This window comes from Nansenia antarctica, assembly GCF_963989245.1.
Source record: "Nansenia antarctica genome assembly, chromosome: 8".
Taxonomy (NCBI): Eukaryota; Metazoa; Chordata; class Actinopteri; order Argentiniformes; family Microstomatidae; genus Nansenia; species Nansenia antarctica.
In genome coordinates, this window is record NC_137678.1 from 12939209 (window position 1) to 12965001 (window position 25793).

Here is a 25793-nt window from a genome sequence, read left to right on the forward strand (position 1 = left end):
ATCCCTGAACACACACATTGTGGTGTTGGTGTCGAAATTAGAAACATTTTAGGGCTGCCAAGTTTCACCAAAAGTTTGGAGTGAGAGTTTTTGGTGGTGGAGCGACCCAAAACTGTGCACGTTTTGGTAGCGGCGGCCCCTCTCTCCCACACAATTATTTGTGCTAGTTTCCTGCAATTTTAAACCAGCACAAGAAATGAAAATAATTGGAACATTTGATAAAACAAGAGAAATTCAGATAATATATCGTAAGTCTTAATAAACAAATACAGTAGGCTACAGAGTCTAAAACAAAATTGGGCCTCATCAAGTGAACTCAACCCCTTGGTCAGCAGCAGAAAGACCATTGGTCATCATCTTATATACAGTGCATTGCTCATAGATGGCTATCATGTTATACAGTACATACCAGGGTTTTTCCTGGGTCAGAATCAAGCCTTGGAGGTTGATGTTGTGCGCGCGCAGTGCGCCCAAATTTTCTTTGAGGGACCCCCAATTGTTGTATTTGTATTGTAAATTGTAATTATTATTATTAATAATAATAATAATAATAATACGATGCGATGCGATTTGAAAGTACCAGTAGGCTACCAGATACGTATGCACATATTTTGCTACCAGGGTTGCCAGATGGAATTGACAATTTCCAGCCCAACCAGTCTAAAAGCTGCCGAATCCACCCGTCCAGTGTGACCAAAAGTAGCCCAATCTGGCAACACAGCTTGCTTATGGAAGCATATAGTGGACTAAGTTCAAATGTTAATGCAATTTGAGATTGCATTTGCATGTTCCACTTTTGCATGCATTCTTTCAGACAATATTCAAATTCAAATGCAATTCTAATGAGCGGATGTGTTTCCTAGAACATATAAATGCAATTGCTAATCACATTATTGCATTACAATTTGAATATTGACTCAAATAACGCAGGCAAAAGTGGCAAATGAATATGCTATTTTGGGATTGCATAGTCATTTTCACATTAGAATGAACATTTGAATTTCGTCAGCTACAAAGAGGATGTGTTTACTAGAACATGTAAATGCAATTGCGTATCACATTATTGCATTACAATTTGAATATTGACTCAAATAACGCAGGCAAAAGTGGCAAATGAATATGCTATTTTGGGATTGCATAGTAATTTTCACATTAGAATGAACTTTTGAATTTTGTCAGCTACAAAGCAGCGCATGACTTTGAAAATTAAATGTCAAATGGCTTTGCATTATCATTTTAATATTGACAGCGAATGTGCACATCAGGTACATGAAAATGCAAATCATTAGAATTGCATTTGAATATTATCTGAAAGAATGCATGCAAAAGTGGAACATGCAAATGCAATCTCAAATTGCATTAACATTTGAATTCTGTCCACTATATGCTTCCATACGGCGCGACTGTAATCCCGGTCGGACTGTCTCAGTGCCCAGTGCTGCCCACCCAACCACGTCGCGTCGGGTCTACTGTAAAGCGGGTTAACGTGTCCTTTTCAAAGGTATTAAAATAGACGCAAGGAAACATAACGTCAACCATGTGTTTCCTTGTTGGAAATTATGGATCGTGAATCGTGATTGCTTCTGCACTCTGCAGCAATCGGATTTTGATTGACAGGCAGCTGCATCTCTTCCCCCAACGGCGTTCCGGCACAGAAAGTCTTGCCGGAACGCAGCACCAGACCGTTCCGGCCCACTTTCACCTATGCATGTTCTACACCTAGCGAGTGGATTTCAGACTTGGGTGTAATGTATTTCGGTCCCAGATGGGGGCAGTAGTTCGATAAAAGCCTGGAGAAGGAAGTGGCTTGCTGTGGGTTGTAGTAATGGCGAAACGGATCAGGGTATGTGCCAAACGCGGCGCGGAGCATTGCGGAGCATCGCGGAGCAGCGCGGCCATCGCGCGACTCTTCAATAGGGTTGGGTACCGTTTGGGTTTTATCCGGTACCGGTACCTAACCGATACTTTAAAAACGGTACCGGTACCAAAACGGTACTTAATTCGGTACTTTTGATTTTTTTAAATGACATATATATATATAATAATAACACGGTCGACAACATTAAACAGCTTTTCACTTTTTTATTGCTGAGGCACAATATATATTAGTTAAATATACACTCAAATTAAAATAAATGAAAATAAAACTCCTGAGCCTTGGGGACTCCATTAAGCTGGGGGTGCCTATCGTTGGTACTGATGTGGAATACGAGTACACACTTGTTCGGCAGCCCCTCAAGGACATCAGAATATTCTTAGAAAAGGGATCTAGTGAAGAGGCCTGCATAGCCCCCAGAAACAAGAAGACCAAGAGGAAATATAACTCTGATGAACTGGAGCCCTCCACCTCGTCAAAATCCAAACTCTGTTGCCGCTCAGCTACTACTACTCCCCTCCCCCTCTCTGGTCCATGATACATGACGATTGATTTTTCAGACACAGTAGTAGGATAAGGACAGTACCCGAATATCAAGAGATCCCCGATCATGTTGTCCACCTCGCAACGCAGCCACACATCCGCACAACGTCATCAACAGACGCGTCGAATCCTGGAGTGCACTGTCCAATCAAAGGCTTGCGTTCGTAAACTCGCTCTGAGTGCGTCGCAGCGCACACTGGGCCCGACGTCATAAGGGGAGCAAGTCATTTGATTGGACAGAAGGCATTCCACGAGTGGTGATCAGAATTCCAGAACGAGTTTAGGAACGCACCCATAAGTCGAGCGTCGCGTTACGCCAACCCGCTAGCGGAAGTTGCTATTATTAGCAACCTTCTCGTTATCCTTCCGTACTCGCTGCTTTCACTGAGTGGAAATTTAACAGGCGATGTGACGTCGCGAGATAGAAAAGTACCGAAATGAGGCACCGAAATCTCCTTTGCGATTCGGTACGGGTACATACCGAATGTAAAGTAACCGGTACCTACCGGTACCGATTTTCGGTACCCAACCCTACTCTTCAAACAGTTCAGTCGGACGATACAGAAAAAGTGCAGAAAAAAAAATAAAAATAAAAAGTTCTGCAGAAAAAGCTCGTTTTCTCTGTTTATTGGTCAAAATCAGGTGTTTTTGCTGAAACCACCCTATGTTCTACGGCCGATTTCTAAACACTCAAAGAGGCTAGAAACAAACTTTCTTTTTCTGATGAAAGAAGAGAGTCTAAAGTTTTGGTAGATATGTTCAATGTTTATGTAGTCCGAAAAGTCAATATTTGGTGGGTCTTCAAAGTTCAGCGAAAATGCCCCAAAAGTCTGGCAGTGTGGAGCTCTCCGCTCTGAACATGGCTGGCAGTCAAATTAAGGTTTGACATGGCATTCTCTCTCTCTTTTTCTTTCTCTCTCTCTCTCTGCTGAGAGACCACTTGCTATTCAAGTATAGCCTACTCCTAAGTTTTTTCTGTTGTCCTCACAGAACGGACTTGCTTTTTCTTCATGTGCTTTATGCCAATAACATACTCCATTGGGATACGTGTGTTTCTGGTCATAGGTTCTGGTTGGTGTAGTTGTAGCGTATCATTTTTGGTGTAGGTAGGGGCTCGAACAATGACTCAAGCCCAGGGGGCCCCACTAGGTAGGGGCTATGCTTGGGAAATGGAGTTCAATATAAGATCTAAAGAATTAGCCTACTTGTTGTGAGTTTGATTTCAGAATTTAGCAGTTGGCATTGTTTCTCATGTTTTGGTCTGGCCTATGTATGCTATTTGTCCTGAATATGCCTTATAGCATACTACTGGTTATACTATGCTCTCAATAACGTTGTGTGGATTGTTGTCGGCACTCTGAATTCATCAGCGATTGTAGTGTGTCAGTTGCGTGTGCGTGTGTGTGTTACATTTGTGTTCCAAATGTCTACATTCGATTCTAGTCAGTCTGGTTATCTCAAGCTTTTTATGTTAACAATCAGTGTTGATGTTGCGTTTGGAAATAGGGCTGTTGTGTCGCAAATGCCAGGGCTGTTTTTTGATCCCAGTCCGCCCCTGATCAGGCCCCTCTCTCATTTAAACAAACCCTGGCCTACACCCTTTTCCCAAATAGTATGTACTTCTGTGATATTACGATGACTGTATGTATGTTTATGGAATGTCACGTTTTTGGAACAAACCAAAACATTTAAAAGTGTGTGTGTATGAGTGTGAGTGAGTGTGTGAGTGTGAGTGTGAGTGTGAGTACGAGTGAGTGTGTGTGTGTGTGTGTGTGTGTGTGTGTGTGTAAATGTCTGTGTGAGTGTGTGTGTGTGTGTTACCCACCCCGGGGTGTGGTCCTCCTGTGCGTAGATGCAGGGGTGCTACGGGGGGACGGTGCTGGGCTCTCCTTCTCCTCCTCTCCTCTGGACTTAGCAGGGCCTAGAGAGCGCTGGTACATACCCAGGGACGGCCAGGAGGGGGAAGCAGAGGGAACCTCAGCTCTCAGGAAACGTGACCTGGAGAGGATAGAGAGAGAGAGAGAGAGAGAGAGAGAGAGAGAGAGAGAGAGAGAGAGAGAGAGAGAGAGAGAGAGAGAGAGAGAGAGAGAGAGAGAGAGGGAGGGACGAATGGATGGATGGAGGAAAAAGAGTAAGAACAACCTACCTAAAGTATTTATATATATTAATGTGACGTGTACTTACTACATATTGTGTGAGTTCCGGTGTGGAAGGTATTAGTGAGGGCAAAGGGGGGATGATTGATTGGGTGGTTATTTGAATATTTGTGTTAGTGTCTGTGTGCACAAACACACTGTCATATATGTCATACGTCAAGTCATATGTATAGATGCTTGTGTGGATGAAGACGTGTGTTCATGTACGCCGGTGTGTGTGTGAGTGGTGTGTGTGTGTGTGTGTGTGAGTGGTGTGTGTGTGTGTGTGTGTGTGTGAGAGAGGTGCTTATTTTAGGAGTTGGCTGCACCTTTGACCATAGCCTAGAGGAAGCCTTTTTAACCAAAATCTTAAAATACCAACAGCTGGAGCAGGCCATATCACAACTGGGCTACAGATGTCAACTTTTAGTTTTTATATTTGGCAGCCTGGGCCATGTTCATAAGTCTGTTGTTAGAGGCCTTCATATGGCTGGTCTTCCTAAGAGAAGGGCCAAACAGTTAGCAAAATACTGCTCAATATCCGCTATTATTGGTAGCCGCTCAATATGGAGAAGGCGGTGCTTCCTGTACCCATGAGCGGGATACTGTCTGTCTTTTAGTATTGATCAACCCACTGGTCTTGTGCGAATAACATCCTGTGTGTGGCAGAACTGGTTGTTGGCTCAGCATTACTGTAACAAATTGTTTCCAGGATGTCAAAATGCACTGTTAGTATTTATGTCCTTTAGAATTGTACTTTGTATGTGGACATAAATAAAGCATTTAAAATGTGTGGCATGTGTGTGTTTGTGTGTGGTGTTTGTTTGTGTGTGTGTGTGTGTGTGTGTGTGTGTTTGTGGTGTGTGTGTGTGTGTGTATTAAGACTCACACTTGAATGCGGTCCTGACGGAGGAGTTTGAAGTTGAACTCGCTGAGGATCTCCAGGAAGGGCAGGTTCGGAGGCTCCTCCCCCTTCACCGCGTCGCGCAGCGCAAACCGGATACCGCTCCTGAGAACACATCAACAACCCAAACATGGTTCTACACAGACGTGGCACAAACTGCACCGTGTTGCATAGGTTAGAAATAGAGAGAGAGAAAGAGAGAGAGACAGAGAAAGAGGCAAAGAGAGAGAGAGAGAGGCAGAGAGAAAGAGAGAGAGAGAGAGAGAGACAGAGAAAGAGGCAAAGAGAGAGAGACAGACAGAGAAAGAGGCAAAGAGAGAAAGATGCAGAGAGAAAGATACAGAGAAAGAGAGAGATAGAAAGACAGACACAGAGAGAAATAGACAGAGAGAGAGAGACAGAGAAAGAGGCAAAGAGAGAGAGCGAGAGAAAGAGGCAGAGAGAGAAAGAGACAGACAGAGAGAGAGACAGACAGGGACGGAGAGAGAGATAGAGACACAAAGAGAGAGAGAGAGACAGAGACAGATAGAGACAGAGAGACGAAGGTGTGTGTGTGTGTGTGAGTGTGTGTGTGTTACTGACATATGCAGGATAATCAGTGGCTTGCGGACACGGTGCAGGTTAACGCCGAAGCTCATAGCCAGTCTCTTGGCCAGCTCTCTGATCTCTCCCAACTCCTCACTACCACGCTCCTCTGGAGCCAGCGCAGCAAGCAGCTGAGGAAACACACACACACACACACACACACACACACCCACACCACACACACCCTATTAGTAGTCCACCCCTCATCAGTTACACACAGTAATACAGAGGTATTGTTTATTTAAACACGCGCGCACACACACACGCACACGAGCACACACACACACACACACCTGCTGCAGACTCAGACAGACAGTGCTGGCGCTCTCCGTGGGGCAGATGAGCCTGGTTTTGCTCAAGGTTTCCTTGATGATGTCACCGTAGTCTTTGTAGAACTGGAGAGAGACGTGACAGAATGAGTCGTCATCCTCCTCTCATTCTTCTGACCACTGTGTTTAATCAATCCTTTTCTCAACTTTCCATCCGTTTCTCACCCACTCTCTCTCTCTCTCTCCTCTGACTCATTCCGCCCCCTCACTGATACTAAGAACAACTTCTCACCCCTCCTCCACCTTCTCACACACTTCTTCCTTCCAGTGCTACCTTTTTTGGTGATCTCTTCCTCCTCTCTCTCCTCCAGTTCTCCATCTTCCTTCCCTCTAATCATCCTCTCTTCCATCCTCTTACTCTCTTCCCATTTCTCCTTCCTCTCTCCCCTACTTCATCCCCCTCTCTGCCTCCCTCCCATCATCTTCTCTTCTATCGTTCCCTCTGACCCATTTCTCTCTCTCCTCGGGCCTCATCCCCTCCTCCCTCAGGCCCTACCCTCTCCACCCTTCTGCCCTCATCCTCTCCTCCCTCCCTCCCTCCCTCCCTCCCTCTCTTCTCCACCTTGCTGTAGTATTTGAAAATGTCTGTGGCAGCGTTGAGGTCCAGGACTCCATAGAAGACCAGTTTACAGAAGCCAGACAACTGGTTTCTCCTCCACTGGAGGCGACATATGTTCAACTCCTGGTTTCTCCTCCGCTGGAGGCGACATATGTTCAACTCCTCCGCTTCTTCCTCTTCTGAAAAATCTGAGGGAGAGAGGAGCCAAAAGAAGACATTATCCAGAGAGAGAGAGAGAGAGAGAGAGAGAGAAGAGGAATGAGATGTGAGATGTATATATATATATATATAATGCGCTTTGAGTTGCATCCGTGTACGAAAGGCGCTATATAAATAAAGTTTCACTTCACTTCACTTCACTACATGTGGGAATACGGTACATGTGGGAAAACTAGGGTTAGGGTTAGGTGCTAGGGTTAGGGTTAGGTGCTAGGGTTAGGTGCTCGGGTGCTAGGGTTAGGGTTAGGTGCTAGGGTGCTAGGGTTAGGGTTAGACATGCCAGCATGTACCAAGTCGACGTTTTATGCTGCCATGTCCCCGGGAAATGCCGACATAAACCGTATTCCCACATATACCGTAACATATACACCGGTATATAATATAGTTGTTTTTTTTTTTTTTACGAGTTTTTTACCGCTACCTGATTGGTTGGCGAAAAACATGTTTATTGACTGGGCAACACAGTGTAAATACAGAGTTCAAGTTTAAACAACTCCTAAAGTTCTGAAATGTATTTGTGGGTATACAATGTGACAAATTGAATGTTAACAAGCTGGTTATTATCAGAATAAACAGCCTGGTCTCACACATCACACATAGAGATTACAGGGACAGTCTAACCCTAACCTTAACCCTAACCCTAACCTTAACCCTAACCCTAACCCTAACCCTAACCTTAACCCTAACCCTAAATGTGGCCTAACTAATTAATGCAAGTGCAATTCAAAATGGAATAATCCCGAGAGAAGCCCCGACAGGCGCACATAACAGAGAACGAGCTAGCCCAAACTCTGTATTTACACTGTGTTGCCCAGTCAATAAACATGTTTTTCGCCAACCAATCAGGTAGCGGTATTGCCCTGCCTTCCCCATACCATCCTAGGTTTCGCAAATTCGCGCCCGGGCCAGGGCCTAACGTGACGTGACGTTACACGCATTTTCCCATGATCAACTCGTTGCTACGCAACGCTAGATAACTCGACATAGAAATAGAATAGAAGAAGAACGATAAACTGACAGGAAAATTGCATCTAGCTAAAATAAAATGAATCTGGGCACTAAACGATCAAAGGGTGGGGCAGAGAAAAAGAGGGACAAATCGAAGATAGCTCTATTGGCAGAGGGGGGGAAATTAACAAAAATAACCGATCTGTTTGTGAAGCAAGCAGCAGGTGCTAGCGTAATTCCTTCAACTAGCACTAGCCCTAGCGTTGAACTTGTGGAGGGAGACGACGAGGGAGAGAAACATGGAGACAAGCAAGAGGAAGTGGCAGAGGAATCGGACATGGACACGGGACTTGTGGCAGAAACAGTTCATCATGACAAGCAAAAGGCGTTGGAAATTACCGGTACATTATCAGAGGGAACGGCGGCCGCGGGAGCAATGAGCGGAGCCGGTAGGATGGCTACAGAGGAGCAGTGTGATTTTTTCAAGCGACCAAATTTCTACACACTTGGACAGTTTTTCAAGTTTCACCCACATCAGTCGGCTGAAGGAACAGCCAAGAAAGCGTTTAACCGCAAAGATGGATCACAACGGAAATGGGTCAGCTATCGTGATGAGGACCATTCTTTATTTTGTTCAGTGTGCCTGGCATTTTCTAAGATAGAGAGACAGACAACAGGGCAGCAACAGAGAGACAGACAACAGGAGAGGACAGCAACAGCGAGACAGACAACAGTAGAGGACAGCAACAGAGAGACAGACAACAGGAGAGGAGAGCAACAGAGAGACAGATAACAGGAGAGGACAGCAACAGAGAGACAGACAACAGGAGAGGACAGCAACAGAGAGACAGACAACAGGAGAGGACAGCAACAGAGAGACAGACAACAGGAGAGGACAGCAACAGAGAGACAGACAACAGGAGAGGAGAGCAACAGAGAGACAGACAACAGGAGAGGACAGCAACAGAGAGACAGACAACAGGAGAGGACAGCAACAGAGAGACAGACAACAGGAGAGGACAGCAACAGAGAGACAGACAACAGGAGAGGACAGCAACAGAGAGACAGACAACAGGAGAGGACAGCAACAGAGAGACAGACAACAGGAGAGGACAGCAACAGAGAGACAGACAACAGGAGAGGACAGCAACAGAGAGACAGACAACAGGAGAGGACAGCAACAGAGAGACAGACAACAGGAGAGGAGAGCAACAGAGAGACAGACAACAGGAGAGGAGAGCAACAGAGAGACAGACAACAGGAGAGGACAGCAACAGAGACAGAACTGAGGTGAGGTGAGCAACAGAGATAGTTCAGGATGATAACAAACAGTTCATATGACAGACACAACTAATGTCAAAGAAAAGATGACCAGCAGCTCAAGGCAGTATACTTTACTTTAATTTAATTAATTGATTCATGTTAAAGGAAAATTATTATGAATATAAAAAAAATAATAGTCTTTCTTTCCCTAAGAAAGAACCCATTAACTCATTGACTGCCAAAGACGCCAATTGGCGTCTTATAGAATAGTAACGTTGACTGCCAAAGACGCCAAATGGCGTCTTTGGGATTTATTTATTTTTCGCGGGGATCGCGTTATTGACATGTTCTCAGGGGTGAAAGTGGTTTGAGTTTCTTACAGGAACTATAGGCTACTACCCCAACCTTCATCGTTTCATATAGTTCTCCTCCTGCCCCCAGCTTCATGCATCCCTGAACACACACATTGTGGTGTTGGTGTCGAAATTAGAAACATTTTAGGGCTGCCAAGTTTCACCAAAAGTTTGGAGTGAGAGTTTTTGGTGGTGGAGCGACCCAAAACTGTGCACGTTTTGGTAGCGGCGGCCCCTCTCTCCCACACAATTATTTGTGCTAGTTTCCTGCAATTTTAAACCAGCACAAGAAATGAAAATAATTGGAACATTTGATAAAACAAGAGAAATTCAGATAATATATCGTAAGTCTTAATAAACAAATACAGTAGGCTACAGAGTCTAAAACAAAATTGGGCCTCATCAAGTGAACTCAACCCCTTGGTCAGCAGCAGAAAGACCATTGGTCATCATCTTATATACAGTGCATTGCTCATAGATGGCTATCATGTTATACAGTACATACCAGGGTTTTTCCTGGGTCAGAATCAAGCCTTGGAGGTTGATGTTGTGCGCGCGCAGTGCGCCCAAATTTTCTTTGAGGGACCCCCAATTGTTGTATTTGTATTGTAAATTGTAATTATTATTATTAATAATAATAATAATAATAATACGATGCGATGCGATTTGAAAGTACCAGTAGGCTACCAGATACGTATGCACATATTTTGCTACCAGGGTTGCCAGATGGAATTGACAATTTCCAGCCCAACCAGTCTAAAAGCTGCCGAATCCACCCGTCCAGTGTGACCAAAAGTAGCCCAATCTGGCAACACAGCTTGCTTATGGAAGCATATAGTGGACTAAGTTCAAATGTTAATGCAATTTGAGATTGCATTTGCATGTTCCACTTTTGCATGCATTCTTTCAGACAATATTCAAATTCAAATGCAATTCTAATGAGCGGATGTGTTTCCTAGAACATATAAATGCAATTGCTAATCACATTATTGCATTACAATTTGAATATTGACTCAAATAACGCAGGCAAAAGTGGCAAATGAATATGCTATTTTGGGATTGCATAGTCATTTTCACATTAGAATGAACATTTGAATTTCGTCAGCTACAAAGAGGATGTGTTTACTAGAACATGTAAATGCAATTGCGTATCACATTATTGCATTACAATTTGAATATTGACTCAAATAACGCAGGCAAAAGTGGCAAATGAATATGCTATTTTGGGATTGCATAGTAATTTTCACATTAGAATGAACTTTTGAATTTTGTCAGCTACAAAGCAGCGCATGACTTTGAAAATTAAATGTCAAATGGCTTTGCATTATCATTTTAATATTGACAGCGAATGTGCACATCAGGTACATGAAAATGCAAATCATTAGAATTGCATTTGAATATTATCTGAAAGAATGCATGCAAAAGTGGAACATGCAAATGCAATCTCAAATTGCATTAACATTTGAATTCTGTCCACTATATGCTTCCATACGGCGCGACTGTAATCCCGGTCGGACTGTCTCAGTGCCCAGTGCTGCCCACCCAACCACGTCGCGTCGGGTCTACTGTAAAGCGGGTTAACGTGTCCTTTTCAAAGGTATTAAAATAGACGCAAGGAAACATAACGTCAACCATGTGTTTCCTTGTTGGAAATTATGGATCGTGAATCGTGATTGCTTCTGCACTCTGCAGCAATCGGATTTTGATTGACAGGCAGCTGCATCTCTTCCCCCAACGGCGTTCCGGCACAGAAAGTCTTGCCGGAACGCAGCACCAGACCGTTCCGGCCCACTTTCACCTATGTTCTACACCTAGCGAGTGGATTTCAGACTTGGGTGTAATGTATTTCGGTCCCAGATGGGGGCAGTAGTTCGATAAAAGCCTGGAGAAGGAAGTGGCTTGCTGTGGGTTGTAGTAATGGCGAAACGGATCAGGGTATGTGCCAAACGCGGCGCGGAGCATTGCGGAGCATCGCGGAGCAGCGCGGCCATCGCGCGACTCTTCAAACAGTTCAGTCGGACGATACAGAAAAAGTGCAGAAAAAAAAATAAAAATAAAAAGTTCTGCAGAAAAAGCTCGTTTTCTCTGTTTATTGGTCAAAATCAGGTGTTTTTGCTGAAACCACCCTATGTTCTACGGCCGATTTCTAAACACTCAAAGAGGCTAGAAACAAACTTTCTTTTTCTGATGAAAGAAGAGAGTCTAAAGTTTTGGTAGATATGTTCAATGTTTATGTAGTCCGAAAAGTCAATATTTGGTGGGTCTTCAAAGTTCAGCGAAAATGCCCCAAAAGTCTGGCAGTGTGGAGCTCTCCGCTCTGAACATGGCTGGCAGTCAAATTAAGGTTTGACATGGCATTCTCTCTCTCTTTTTCTTTCTCTCTCTCTCTCTGCTGAGAGACCACTTGCTATTCAAGTATAGCCTACTCCTAAGTTTTTTCTGTTGTCCTCACAGAACGGACTTGCTTTTTCTTCATGTGCTTTATGCCAATAACATACTCCATTGGGATACGTGTGTTTCTGGTCATAGGTTCTGGTTGGTGTAGTTGTAGCGTATCATTTTTGGTGTAGGTAGGGGCTCGAACAATGACTCAAGCCCAGGGGGCCCCACTAGGTAGGGGCTATGCTTGGGAAATGGAGTTCAATATAAGATCTAAAGAATTAGCCTACTTGTTGTGAGTTTGATTTCAGAATTTAGCAGTTGGCATTGTTTCTCATGTTTTGGTCTGGCCTATGTATGCTATTTGTCCTGAATATGCCTTATAGCATACTACTGGTTATACTATGCTCTCAATAACGTTGTGTGGATTGTTGTCGGCACTCTGAATTCATCAGCGATTGTAGTGTGTCAGTTGCGTGTGCGTGTGTGTGTTACATTTGTGTTCCAAATGTCTACATTCGATTCTAGTCAGTCTGGTTATCTCAAGCTTTTTATGTTAACAATCAGTGTTGATGTTGCGTTTGGAAATAGGGCTGTTGTGTCGCAAATGCCAGGGCTGTTTTTTGATCCCAGTCCGCCCCTGATCAGGCCCCTCTCTCATTTAAACAAACCCTGGCCTACACCCTTTTCCCAAATAGTATGTACTTCTGTGATATTACGATGACTGTATGTATGTTTATGGAATGTCACGTTTTTGGAACAAACCAAAACATTTAAAAGTGTGTGTGTATGAGTGTGAGTGAGTGTGTGAGTGTGAGTGTGAGTGTGAGTACGAGTGAGTGTGTGTGTGTGTGTGTGTGTGTGTGTGTGTGTAAATGTCTGTGTGAGTGTGTGTGTGTGTGTTACCCACCCCGGGGTGTGGTCCTCCTGTGCGTAGATGCAGGGGTGCTACGGGGGGACGGTGCTGGGCTCTCCTTCTCCTCCTCTCCTCTGGACTTAGCAGGGCCTAGAGAGCGCTGGTACATACCCAGGGACGGCCAGGAGGGGGAAGCAGAGGGAACCTCAGCTCTCAGGAAACGTGACCTGGAGAGGATAGAGAGAGAGAGAGAGAGAGAGAGAGAGAGAGAGAGAGAGAGAGAGAGAGAGAGAGAGAGAGAGAGAGAGAGAGAGAGAGAGAGAGGGAGGGACGAATGGATGGATGGAGGAAAAAGAGTAAGAACAACCTACCTAAAGTATTTATATATATTAATGTGACGTGTACTTACTACATATTGTGTGAGTTCCGGTGTGGAAGGTATTAGTGAGGGCAAAGGGGGGATGATTGATTGGGTGGTTATTTGAATATTTGTGTTAGTGTCTGTGTGCACAAACACACTGTCATATATGTCATACGTCAAGTCATATGTATAGATGCTTGTGTGGATGAAGACGTGTGTTCATGTACGCCGGTGTGTGTGTGAGTGGTGTGTGTGTGTGTGTGTGTGTGTGAGTGGTGTGTGTGTGTGTGTGTGTGTGTGAGAGAGGTGCTTATTTTAGGAGTTGGCTGCACCTTTGACCATAGCCTAGAGGAAGCCTTTTTAACCAAAATCTTAAAATACCAACAGCTGGAGCAGGCCATATCACAACTGGGCTACAGATGTCAACTTTTAGTTTTTATATTTGGCAGCCTGGGCCATGTTCATAAGTCTGTTGTTAGAGGCCTTCATATGGCTGGTCTTCCTAAGAGAAGGGCCAAACAGTTAGCAAAATACTGCTCAATATCCGCTATTATTGGTAGCCGCTCAATATGGAGAAGGCGGTGCTTCCTGTACCCATGAGCGGGATACTGTCTGTCTTTTAGTATTGATCAACCCACTGGTCTTGTGCGAATAACATCCTGTGTGTGGCAGAACTGGTTGTTGGCTCAGCATTACTGTAACAAATTGTTTCCAGGATGTCAAAATGCACTGTTAGTATTTATGTCCTTTAGAATTGTACTTTGTATGTGGACATAAATAAAGCATTTAAAATGTGTGGCATGTGTGTGTTTGTGTGTGGTGTTTGTTTGTGTGTGTGTGTGTGTGTGTGTGTGTGTTTGTGGTGTGTGTGTGTGTGTGTATTAAGACTCACACTTGAATGCGGTCCTGACGGAGGAGTTTGAAGTTGAACTCGCTGAGGATCTCCAGGAAGGGCAGGTTCGGAGGCTCCTCCCCCTTCACCGCGTCGCGCAGCGCAAACCGGATACCGCTCCTGAGAACACATCAACAACCCAAACATGGTTCTACACAGACGTGGCACAAACTGCACCGTGTTGCATAGGTTAGAAATAGAGAGAGAGAAAGAGAGAGAGACAGAGAAAGAGGCAAAGAGAGAGAGAGAGAGGCAGAGAGAAAGAGAGAGAGAGAGAGAGAGACAGAGAAAGAGGCAAAGAGAGAGAGACAGACAGAGAAAGAGGCAAAGAGAGAAAGATGCAGAGAGAAAGATACAGAGAAAGAGAGAGATAGAAAGACAGACACAGAGAGAAATAGACAGAGAGAGAGAGACAGAGAAAGAGGCAAAGAGAGAGAGCGAGAGAAAGAGGCAGAGAGAGAAAGAGACAGACAGAGAGAGAGACAGACAGGGACGGAGAGAGAGATAGAGACACAAAGAGAGAGAGAGAGACAGAGACAGATAGAGACAGAGAGACGAAGGTGTGTGTGTGTGTGTGAGTGTGTGTGTGTTACTGACATATGCAGGATAATCAGTGGCTTGCGGACACGGTGCAGGTTAACGCCGAAGCTCATAGCCAGTCTCTTGGCCAGCTCTCTGATCTCTCCCAACTCCTCACTACCACGCTCCTCTGGAGCCAGCGCAGCAAGCAGCTGAGGAAACACACACACACACACACACACACACACACCCACACCACACACACCCTATTAGTAGTCCACCCCTCATCAGTTACACACAGTAATACAGAGGTATTGTTTATTTAAACACGCGCGCACACACACACGCACACGAGCACACACACACACACACACCTGCTGCAGACTCAGACAGACAGTGCTGGCGCTCTCCGTGGGGCAGATGAGCCTGGTTTTGCTCAAGGTTTCCTTGATGATGTCACCGTAGTCTTTGTAGAACTGGAGAGAGACGTGACAGAATGAGTCGTCATCCTCCTCTCATTCTTCTGACCACTGTGTTTAATCAATCCTTTTCTCAACTTTCCATCCGTTTCTCACCCACTCTCTCTCTCTCTCTCCTCTGACTCATTCCGCCCCCTCACTGATACTAAGAACAACTTCTCACCCCTCCTCCACCTTCTCACACACTTCTTCCTTCCAGTGCTACCTTTTTTGGTGATCTCTTCCTCCTCTCTCTCCTCCAGTTCTCCATCTTCCTTCCCTCTAATCATCCTCTCTTCCATCCTCTTACTCTCTTCCCATTTCTCCTTCCTCTCTCCCCTACTTCATCCCCCTCTCTGCCTCCCTCCCATCATCTTCTCTTCTATCGTTCCCTCTGACCCATTTCTCTCTCTCCTCGGGCCTCATCCCCTCCTCCCTCAGGCCCTACCCTCTCCACCCTTCTGCCCTCATCCTCTCCTCCCTCCCTCCCTCCCTCCCTCCCTCTCTTCTCCACCTTGCTGTAGTATTTGAAAATGTCTGTGGCAGCGTTGAGGTCCAGGACTCCATAGAAGACCAGTTTACAGAAGCCAGACAACTGGTTTCTCCTCCACTGGAGGCGACATATGTTCAACTCCTGGTTTCTCCTCCGCTGGAGGCGACATATGTTCAACTCCTCCGCTTCTTCCTCTTCTGAAAAATCTGAGGGAGAGAGGAGCCAAAAGAAGACATTATCCAGAGAGAGAGAGAGAGAGAGAGAGAGAGAAGAGGAATGAGATGTGAGATGTATATATATATATATATAATGCGCTTTGAGTTGCATCCGTGTACGAAAGGCGCTATATAAATAAAGTTTCACTTCACTTCACTTCACTACATGTGGGAATACGGTACATGTGGGAAAACTAGGGTTAGGGTTAGGTGCTAGGGTTAGGGTTAGGTGCTAGGGTTAGGTGCTCGGGTGCTAGGGTTAGGGTTAGGTGCTAGGGTGCTAGGGTTAGGGTTAGACATGCCAGCATGTACCAAGTCGACGTTTTATGCTGCCATGTCCCCGGGAAATGCCGACATAAACCGTATTCCCACATATACCGTAACATATACACCGGTATATAATATAGTTGTTTTTTTTTTTTTTACGAGTCCCACTCATATTTTTATTTTTACTGCAATAGAGACAGTAGAGATTGACAGGAAGGATGGGTGAGAGAGAGAGAGAATGTTGGTAACGTAAGGTAATGTTCCCTACCAAGCAGCTCGTCATCCTCAGGCTCAATGAAGACATAGTCCAGGAGGAAGGCGGCCATCTCAGAGCGGAGGGAGTCGGAGGGGGGGTAGGCCAGCGTGCTCAGGGCGGGCTGAGACCTCATCGCCTCCACACCCAGCAGCAGCAACAGGTCACACAGCAGCACAAACGCCTGGGGAGATGATATGAATTTAGAATTTGGAATTTAGAATTTAGCAGACGCTTCTAATCCAAAGCGACTTACAATTACAATTACAGGGACATTCCCCCTGGAGTCACTATGGGCTGAGAATGGTGCCTTACTCAAGAGCCCACTAGTGTTTCAGGCAGGATTTGAACTCACAACCTTCCGATCACCAGTCCAACTCACTATCCACTAGACCACCACTACCCCCGCGCATGCACACACACAGTCGAGTTCCACACATCATCCCCCCACACACCCACACTGGGTGACGACTGCTACCATACCAGACAGCTCTACCAACTAGTTTGGAGCAGCCTTACAAAAACAGCCCGTCGTTGTCATCCTTGTCAGATTGTTCCCCCCCCCCCCTGCTCTCACCTGGTCTCTGACCTCACCTGGTCTCTGATCTCACCTGGTCTCTGACCTCACCTGGTCTCTGATCTCACCTGGTCTCTGATCTCAGCCTGGCCCACTGACAGACAGCTCTGACACACCACACAGAACGAGTGGAATTCCTTCTTTAGACACTTGAGTTCCACCTAGGAGTGTGTGGGTGTGAGGAAGAGAGGGGGAAGAGAGGGGGAAAGAGAGGGGGGGAAGAGAGAGGGGGAAGAGAGGGGGGAGAGAGGGGGGAAGAGAGCGACAGAATGAGACACGAGAGTGGCAGGTTTCTGAATGACTAAACATAGTATTAAGGAGGGGGGGGATTTGTGTCTGTTTATGTTGGAGCTCTGCGATGTTGGCTAAACAGCCATGTCAGTTTGCTCATCATCATAACTGACTGCATGTGTGTGTGTGTGTGTGTGTGTGTGTGTGTGTGATGATGTCCATAACTCGATGTGTATGTCCATCTGTGTGTGTGTGTGTGTGTGTCCATATCTGTGTGTGTGTGTATGTGTGAGTGACGTGTGTCCATATCTGTGTGTGTGTGTGTCCATATCTGTGTGTGTGTGTGTGTGTGAGCGTGTGTATGTGAGAGCGTGTGTCCATATCTGTGTGTGTGTGTGTGTGTGTGTCCAAATCTGTGTGAGTATGTGTGAGCGACGTGTGTCCATATCTGTGTGAGTATGTGTGAGCATGTGTGAGCGTGTGTCCATATCTGTGTGTATGTCCATCTGTGTGTGTGTGTGTGTGTCCATATCTGTGTGAGTATGTGAGCGACGTGTGTCCATATCTGTGTGAGTATGTGTCCAAATCTGTGTGTGTGTGTGTGTACTGTAGAAGCCTGACCGCGGCGCTGTGGCCTCAGATGCTCTTGAACAGATTGCTGTGTTAATTGCATGCTGTCCTCACAGCTGGTGAGAGGCTTAAGCAGGCAGGCAGGCAGGCAGGCAGTGCCGTGGTGAAATATGGGCACTTTGGTGTGTGAATACAGTAGCACCATGTAATACATTTACATTTTTATCATTTAGGAAAAATGCTTTTTATCTTTAGGTGTCCCTGGAGTAACTTAGGGCTAAGTGCCTTACTCAAGGGCACACTAGTGGTGGCGGCGGCGGTGTTCCCAGGTGGGGTTTGGACGCATGATCTTCAGATCACCATCAGTCCAACTAGCTATCCACTAAGCCACCGCCACTATAGGTACAGGGTGGCTACATCTGTGTTAATAGGTTAGATGGACAGAGTTTGGTAATACTACAGTATGTAAATACTAAATAAATAGGTAAATACGGCAGACAGGCAATGCCAGAGTAGTCAGGCACACACAGATATGGACACACGTCACTCACACACACACACACACACACACACACACACACACACACACACACACACAGATATGGACACACGTCACTCACACACACACACACACACACACACACACACACACACAGATATGGACACACGCTCACACACACACACACACACACACACACACACACACACACACACACACACACACACACAGATATGGACACACGCTCACACACACACACACACACACACACACACACACAGATATGGACACACGTCACTCACACATACACACACAGATATGGACACACGCTCACACACACACACACACACACACACACACACACACACACACAGACAGATATGGACACACACAAACTCTCACACACACACACACACACACACACACAGATGGAATGGAATGGAATGGAATGGACTTTATTTGTCATTGCTACAGTACAGGTACCAAACAACGAAATTTAGGAGGGGTGGCTCCCCTGGTGTTAGGAAAGGGAAAAAAAAGAAAACACATTTTAGAAAAAGCATAGATGCATAAAATCACAAGAAGGTAAGGAGCTGGTTTACATCAATAAAGGCTATGTACACAATCCACTGTACTATACTGCACAGATAGTCAACTAGGGTTGTCATATTGCACAAAGAGTATTTTTTCACATTATTTTAAAGTGTCACAGTTTGCAGGCTTGAAAATGTACATGTTTGTGCCTCAGCACTAGCTGCCATACAATCCGTCCGGACTGTCCTGGGCCCAGAACTTAGGCCTTTTCTGTGTTCAGGGCCTTGACGGCCCTGTGGTAGAAGCAGTCCTTCAGTCTGTTTGTCTTAGCGGCCGGGGTCCTGTACCTCCTGTTCGAGGGCAGCTTGACAAAGTGTACGTGCCCAGGGTGGGTCGGGTCCCTGGAGATCTTGGGTGGACATACACGTCGAGTTATGGACATCATCACACACACACACACACACACACACACACACACACCTTGGTTGGTGTAGAGTTGGACACCCTCACTTTCTCCCAGACCAGGTGAAAATATGCACACTTCAGGGCTGGGACCATCAGCTGAAACCAGATAGAATAAAGTTGTGTGTGTGTGTGTGTGTGTGTATTATATACAGTGTCTGCCAGGAGAGATGCGAGGAAACACACACACACACACACACACACACACACCTCCTTGTCGAAGTCTCCAGACTCCACGCCCCTCTTCAGCAACTGAAAGCAGGGCTCAAACAGCTTCAACGCAGTCAGGTCCTTGGCACTGAAAACAGAAACACACATATCAGGGCAGCCAACACACACACACACACACACACACACACACACACACACACACACACAGTTTTGAGGTTCAGTTGCTGAAAGTAGGCATAACCCTCCTCATCATGATCATCTACCGCCCGACGGACAGGAAACTAAGAATTTTACATCTCAATTCTCTGATCTCCTTACTGAAATCATTCCCAGCCATAACAAGGTGCTTATCGTGGGGGATTTCAATATCCATGTGGATAATCCCACCCAGGCTTTCGAGTCTGAATTCCTGGACCTGATCGAGTCATTTGGCTTGACTCAGCATGTTTCTGGCCCCACCCACAGTGGAGGACACACATTAGATCTGGTCCTCTCAGTCAACATCCCCATCAGTGACGTGGAGACCATGCTGGCCCATGCTGACTGTGACCATACTGCAGTTATGTTCACCTCATCTCTGTCCATCCCTCCCGCTACCCAATCCTCTGCTCGCCTCTCTCGTTACATTAACGCCCAGACAGCCCCAAGGTTTTCCTCTGCTTTCATGGCCGCCCAAAACATCAGGGCAGGTGAGGCACCATCTGACCCAGAGGAACTCACTTCCATGTTCAACACCTCCTGCCGCTCCATCCTCGACTCGATAGCCCCACTTACCCTGAAAAAGCCCAAGCCCAGGGTCTCAGCTTGGCTCAACGACACCATCAGAGCTCAGAGAAGAGCGTGGAGACAGGCGGAACGCAGGTGGAAAAAGGACAGGCTGACCATCTCACTCGAGATTTTGAGGGAAAAGCAGAGGACCTATCAGAAGGTGGTAAAGACTGAAAGGGCCAAGTACTTTGCCACTCTCATCTCCAACAACTCACACAACCCCAGAGTGTTATTCAGGACAATCAACACCGTTGTTCACCCCCCCCCTACCGTCATCCAGGATCCATCCCCGGCTAAGTGCGAGGAATTTTTATCCTTTTTTTCCTGACAAAGTCACCAACATCAGAAAAAACATCCCGCACTCCACCAAGGACTTAGCCGTCACACTGGGATGTGCATCCACTTTCTCCAGCTTCTGTCCTTTCACTCTACCAGCCCTCTCCAAGATGGCCGCTGCACTGAAGCCGGCCTCATCGTCTCTGGACCCCATCCCTACCCCCCTTCTCAAAGAGGTGTTCGACACGATAGGGCCACACATCCTCTCTATAATCAACAGCTCGCTGGCCACTGGCATTGTTCCGCCCAGCCTCAAACAAGCTGTGGTCCAGCCTCTCCTCAAGAAACCTAACCTGGACCCCTCCAACCCCAGTAATTACAGACCTATTTCCAAGCTCCCAGTCGTGTCCAAGCTCCTGGAAAAGGCTGTCCTCAGCCAGCTGTGGCCCTACCTCCAACAGAACAACATCCTGGAGAAGTTTCAGTCTGGCTTCAGACCTGGCCATAGCACTGAGTCGGCACTTTTAAAGGTTTGGAACGACCTCCTCCTCATCGCAGACTCCAGGAAATGTGCTGCCCTGGTCCTCCTGGACCTCAGCGCAGCTTTTGACACCATAGACCACGCCATCCTCCTCGATCGCCTCCAGCAGGAGGTTGGCATCACCGACACCGCTTTGTCATGGTTCAAGTCCTACCTCAACAATAGAACCTACGCCGTCCACATAGCAGACTGCTCCTCCAGACAAGCCAACCTCACCTGTGGGGTCCCTCAGGGCTCCATCCTCGGTCCCATCTTGTTCTCCCTCTACATGCTCCCCCTATGTCTAATCCCTCAACGCTACAATATCTCATTCCACTGCTATGCGGACGACACCCAGCTCTACTTGTCAATCAACACTGACGACCCGCCAATCTGAAGCGCCTGATGGACTGCCTCCGCGATGTGAAGGAGTGGATGGCCCAGAGCTTCCTACAGCTGAATGAGAGCAAGGGGGAAATCCTCCTCATCGGCAACACCACCGCCATCACTCAGCTCAGCACCAACATGGGAAGCCTGTCCACCCTTGTCAGACCACATGTCAAGAACCTCGGTGTCACCTTTGACTCCGAGCTTAACCTTGACCGACAAGTGAGCTCCGTCGTGAAGGCATGCCTATACCAACTACGCATCATAGCCAAGATCAAGTCCTTCCTCACCCCCAGCGACCTGAGGAGGGTCGTCCTCATGCTAATATCATCTAGGCTTGACTACTGCAACTCACTATATGCGGGACTTCCTGATAAGACCATCTACCGCCTGCAGCTAGTCCAAAATGCCGCTGCCAGGCTGGTGTCAGGCACCACAATGAGGGACCACATCTCCCCTGTCCTCATCTCCCTTCACTGGCTCCCAGTGAAGAAGTCTGCACCTTTGTTTTTAAAGCTCTCAACAGTCTCGCCCCACCTTACATCAAGGACCTCCTGGACCAGTCTACCTCCTCAAGGCCCAGACCCAGGCTCAGGTCCGACGCCCAACTCAGCCTGAGGGTCCCACGTACCAACCTCAAGAGGAAGGGTGACCGTGCCTTTGCAGTGATAGCACCGACCCTGTGGAACGCGCTCCCTTCTGCCATCAAGTTTGCCCCCACTCTGGACTCCTTTAGAGCCAAGTTAAAAACCCACCTCTTCCAAAATGACATTCCCTAAATCTACTCCCTATTTGTTGTGAATTGTATGCCTGAGTTTTACGTTTAAGTCGTCTGTGTCTGATTGCTCTCTGTGTTCCTTGTCTTTGTCTTTATCTGTTCCTTTACCCGGGCTGCGCCCCGGGCCGATGTAAAAGTTGGATGGGGGGCGCAATATAAATGAAATTAACATAACATAACATAACATAACACACACACACACACACACACACACACACAGACAAACACATACACACATACACACAGACACACAGACCCACAGACACACAGACACACAGACACACACACACGATCCAAACTCACATAGAATAATATGATTATAAAAAGATGAGAGAACACAAAGTAAATAAAAAAAAAATACTTTAAGAAAATCACATCAAACAACACCTGTTCTGAAAACGATTAAAGGCCTTTGCTTGGCCATTCCTATTCAAAATATGTGTTAAGGGCATTTCATCAGTAGTATTTCATTTCACACACTAGTCGACACTCTTACCCGCTGAAGGCAGCGATCCTCTTCAGGGCGACCGCAGCACTGTACACATCATCTTCTTCAGCAAAGCCCTGGGCACAGACAGGAAACCTCATTACCCACAACACCTCAAAGGCTCTCTCACATCTACACCCGGGGCGCACACAAGCCTCATCAGCTCAAGTTAAAGACTAGAGAGATGAACTGAATGAGACTCAAGTCAAGCGTGTGTGTGAGTGTGGGTGTGTGTGTGAGTGAGTGTGTGTGTGGGTGAGTGTGTGAGAGTGTGTGTGAGAGTGAGTGTGTGTCAGAGCGAATGCGAGTGTGTGTGTGAGTATGAGAGAGTGTGTGTGTGTGAGAGCATGTGAGTGTGTGAGAGTGTGTGTGAGAGTGAGTGTGTGTCAGAGCGAATGCGAGTGTGTGTGTGAGTGCGAATGTGAGAGTGTGTGTGTGTGTGTGAGTGCGAATTTGAGAGTGTGTGTGTGTGAGTGCGAATGTGAGAGTGCATGCGTGTGTATGCGTGATTGCGTGCGAGTGTGTGTGCGTGTGTGTGTGAGTGCGTGCGTGTGTATGCGTTTGTGTGTGTAAGAGTGTGTGTGTGTACCTGCAGCAGGTCGCTGAGATGGGAGCTGAAGCGCTCCATCAGGCCGTCCAGCAGCTGGCTGATCGCCAGGTCGGCGAGGGAGGAGAAGGTGTAGCTCTCTGCACACAGGGCACACGCCACACGGGCACACGCCTCCAACACCCCAGAGTCCACGTGCTTCTCCACGATGCCACACAGCTGGGACAGGAGCAGGTCCAGAAACTGACAGAGAGAGAGAGAGAGAGAGAGGGGGGGAGAGAGACAGAGGGGGAGAGAGAGAGAGAGAGAGAGAGAGAGAGAGAGAGAGAGAGAGAGAGGGAGGGAGGGGGAAAGAGAGAGAGACAGAGGGGGAGAGAGAGAGAAGGGGGGAGAGAGAGAGGAGAGAGAGAGGGGGGAGAAAGACAGAGAGAGAGAGAGACAGAGAGAGAGAGAGAGGGGGGAGAGAGACAGAGAGAGAGAGACAGAGAGAGAGAGAGGGGGGGGGAGAGAGAGAGAGAGAGAGAGAGAGAGAGAGAGAGAGAGAGAGAGAGAGAGAGAGAGAGACAGAGAGAGAGAGAGTGAACGCTGATGGAAAAGAGAGAGTGAAGCTGGTGGAACCAGGACTGCAGAGTCACTCCCAAATGGCAAATTATTAATTAATTAATTAAATTACTACCTATCTTCCGCCGTAGACTGAAGACCTCCATCTCTTCAGGCTACATCTTAACTGTCCCTCTACCCCCCCTGTACAGTTTCTCTACTGTTAATATATATATATATATATATATTTTACATTTAATATATATATTTTAAAGATCTTCCTTCTTCTAGCACTACGACTGCCAATGGCCCCTGGCCCTGAGCATAGATGACCTTTTCCTGCCATGACTGGTGGATAGATGATTCACTTCACTTACATACACAAATGTTTTTGTTGTAAGTCGCTTTGGATAAAGGTGTGTGTGTGTGTGTGTGTGTGTGTGTGTGTGTGTGTGTGTGTGCACCTGCAGCAGAAATGTAATGTGATTGACAACAGGCGAAGAAGGGATGAATACAAGGAGGACAAAGAGAAAAGAGAAAAAAAGGTGGGGTAAGAAGGGTGAATATGATGAACGGAGTGGAGTATTTCAGTCTTTTGCCTTCCTCTTTCTCCAATATTTGTACTGAGAGCAATAATATGCAGTGTTTCCTCTATATGCATTTATTGGTGGCGGGCCGCCACGAATGAATTTCCTCCGCCACTAATTGATTCAGTCCACTAAGTGCACGATTTCTCCCAATTTTTGTAAAAAAAAATCCACCTCTGAACATTAGCTGATTAAAATATCTGATCCTAGATCAGCGCTATAATGGATGTTGACTAAAAGTGCACCTAAATCCACGCCCATCTCTCTCTAACCGCTGATCCAAAATCAGATTAATGACATTAAACATTCAGTTGACGACGTGACACAAGGGCTACTCCTGATTGGTCTAAATGTGAACCATCTAAATAAAAGATACAAAAAGCTGATCTAGCTAGCTAGGTGCACAAATAAGATATCACGTTAAATAACTTCGAAAAATTAAACGAAAACAGCGACAGATGGATGGATTTTTCAAGAAAAAAGATGTCCCAGACACTTCAAACATTGCTGAAGCTAGCAGTGGCTATGAGCGATCCGAAACTGCATGGCTGGCAGGAGCAAAGGAGCTAGGTGGTGGATCCTAGAGATGACTAACTCAAACGTACGCATAACTAAATAAAAGCAGGCCAACTAACGACAGCTACACGCCCTCAACTGGGAACATAAAGGATAAATGAATTTTGCAATCGAACGTGTCCTACAGGTTCTGGGAAGATTTTTTTTGATTTTTGATTTTTTTTGCCATCCTCCCTCTAGTTTTGGTTGAAAGTAGGTCGTTGTTTTGAACGCGCGTGCACGCGGAAATAATCTTGCGCGCGCTATGGACAGGGCTCTCCGCCACTAATGTAAAAATTCCTGGAGGAAACACTGATATGACATTATAGCTATGGGCATGTAAGCAGCGCTCTCCCCTACTCATCTCCCTCCTCCTCTCTCCTACCTTCTCCAGTCTGCCAGCACTGCTGTAGGTCTCCAGGTCAAAGTACAGAGGGGCCTTGAGGAGGCTGGACACCTTCTCTGTGTCTGCTGAGTACTGTGTATGGGGGTGGAAGAGAAACATATTGAAATCAAATAGTAAGTTCAAACCATGAGCGCTGACATGTGTATGTGTGTGTGTGTGTGTAATGGACTGACTTATATAGCGCCTTATTCCAAAGCGCTTTACAATGGCCTCACATTCACACACACATTCACACACCGATGGCGGCAAGCTACCATGCAAGGCGCCGGCCCCGCTCATTGGGAGTTCAATTGGGGGTTCGGTGTCTTGCCCATGGACACCTCGACATGTGGCCAGCCGGGGTTCGAACCGGGTTCTACCTCCTGCCCCACAGCCGCTGTGTGTGTGTGTGTGTGTGTATGTGTGTGTATAGAACTCACAATAAATGTAGAGTTAACAGTTGATAGACACTATAATGTGTTGTTAATGTTCACCACCTTGGCCAGAAGCTG

The 25793-nt window shown here is 46.5% G+C and overlaps 1 protein-coding gene across 1 annotated transcript in view; it reads right to left on the reverse strand.

Annotated features, from left to right (window-relative positions):
- Positions 1–5439: 5439 nt before the first annotated feature.
- Positions 5440–25793, reverse strand: part of LOC308163884 (cohesin subunit SA-1-like) — a gene marked incomplete at both ends in the record, with an annotated part of 28595 nt that continues 8241 nt past the window's right edge. Inside the window, 17 exons of the mRNA XM_080538062.1 lie at positions 5440–5563; positions 6041–6174; positions 6358–6438; positions 6935–7119; positions 13004–13176; positions 14203–14322; positions 14800–14933; positions 15096–15197; positions 15694–15878; positions 16423–16591; positions 17053–17145; positions 19299–19379; positions 19491–19578; positions 22677–22744; positions 23257–23457; positions 25282–25374; positions 25779–25793. The exon at positions 25779–25793 is cut by the window's right edge and continues 78 nt beyond it. Of these exons, the coding sequence (XP_080394188.1) occupies positions 5440–5563; positions 6041–6174; positions 6358–6438; positions 6935–7119; positions 13004–13176; positions 14203–14322; positions 14800–14933; positions 15096–15197; positions 15694–15878; positions 16423–16591; positions 17053–17145; positions 19299–19379; positions 19491–19578; positions 22677–22744; positions 23257–23457; positions 25282–25374; positions 25779–25793 (2046 nt within the window). The remainder of the gene's footprint in view (positions 5564–6040; positions 6175–6357; positions 6439–6934; positions 7120–13003; positions 13177–14202; positions 14323–14799; positions 14934–15095; positions 15198–15693; positions 15879–16422; positions 16592–17052; positions 17146–19298; positions 19380–19490; positions 19579–22676; positions 22745–23256; positions 23458–25281; positions 25375–25778) is intronic.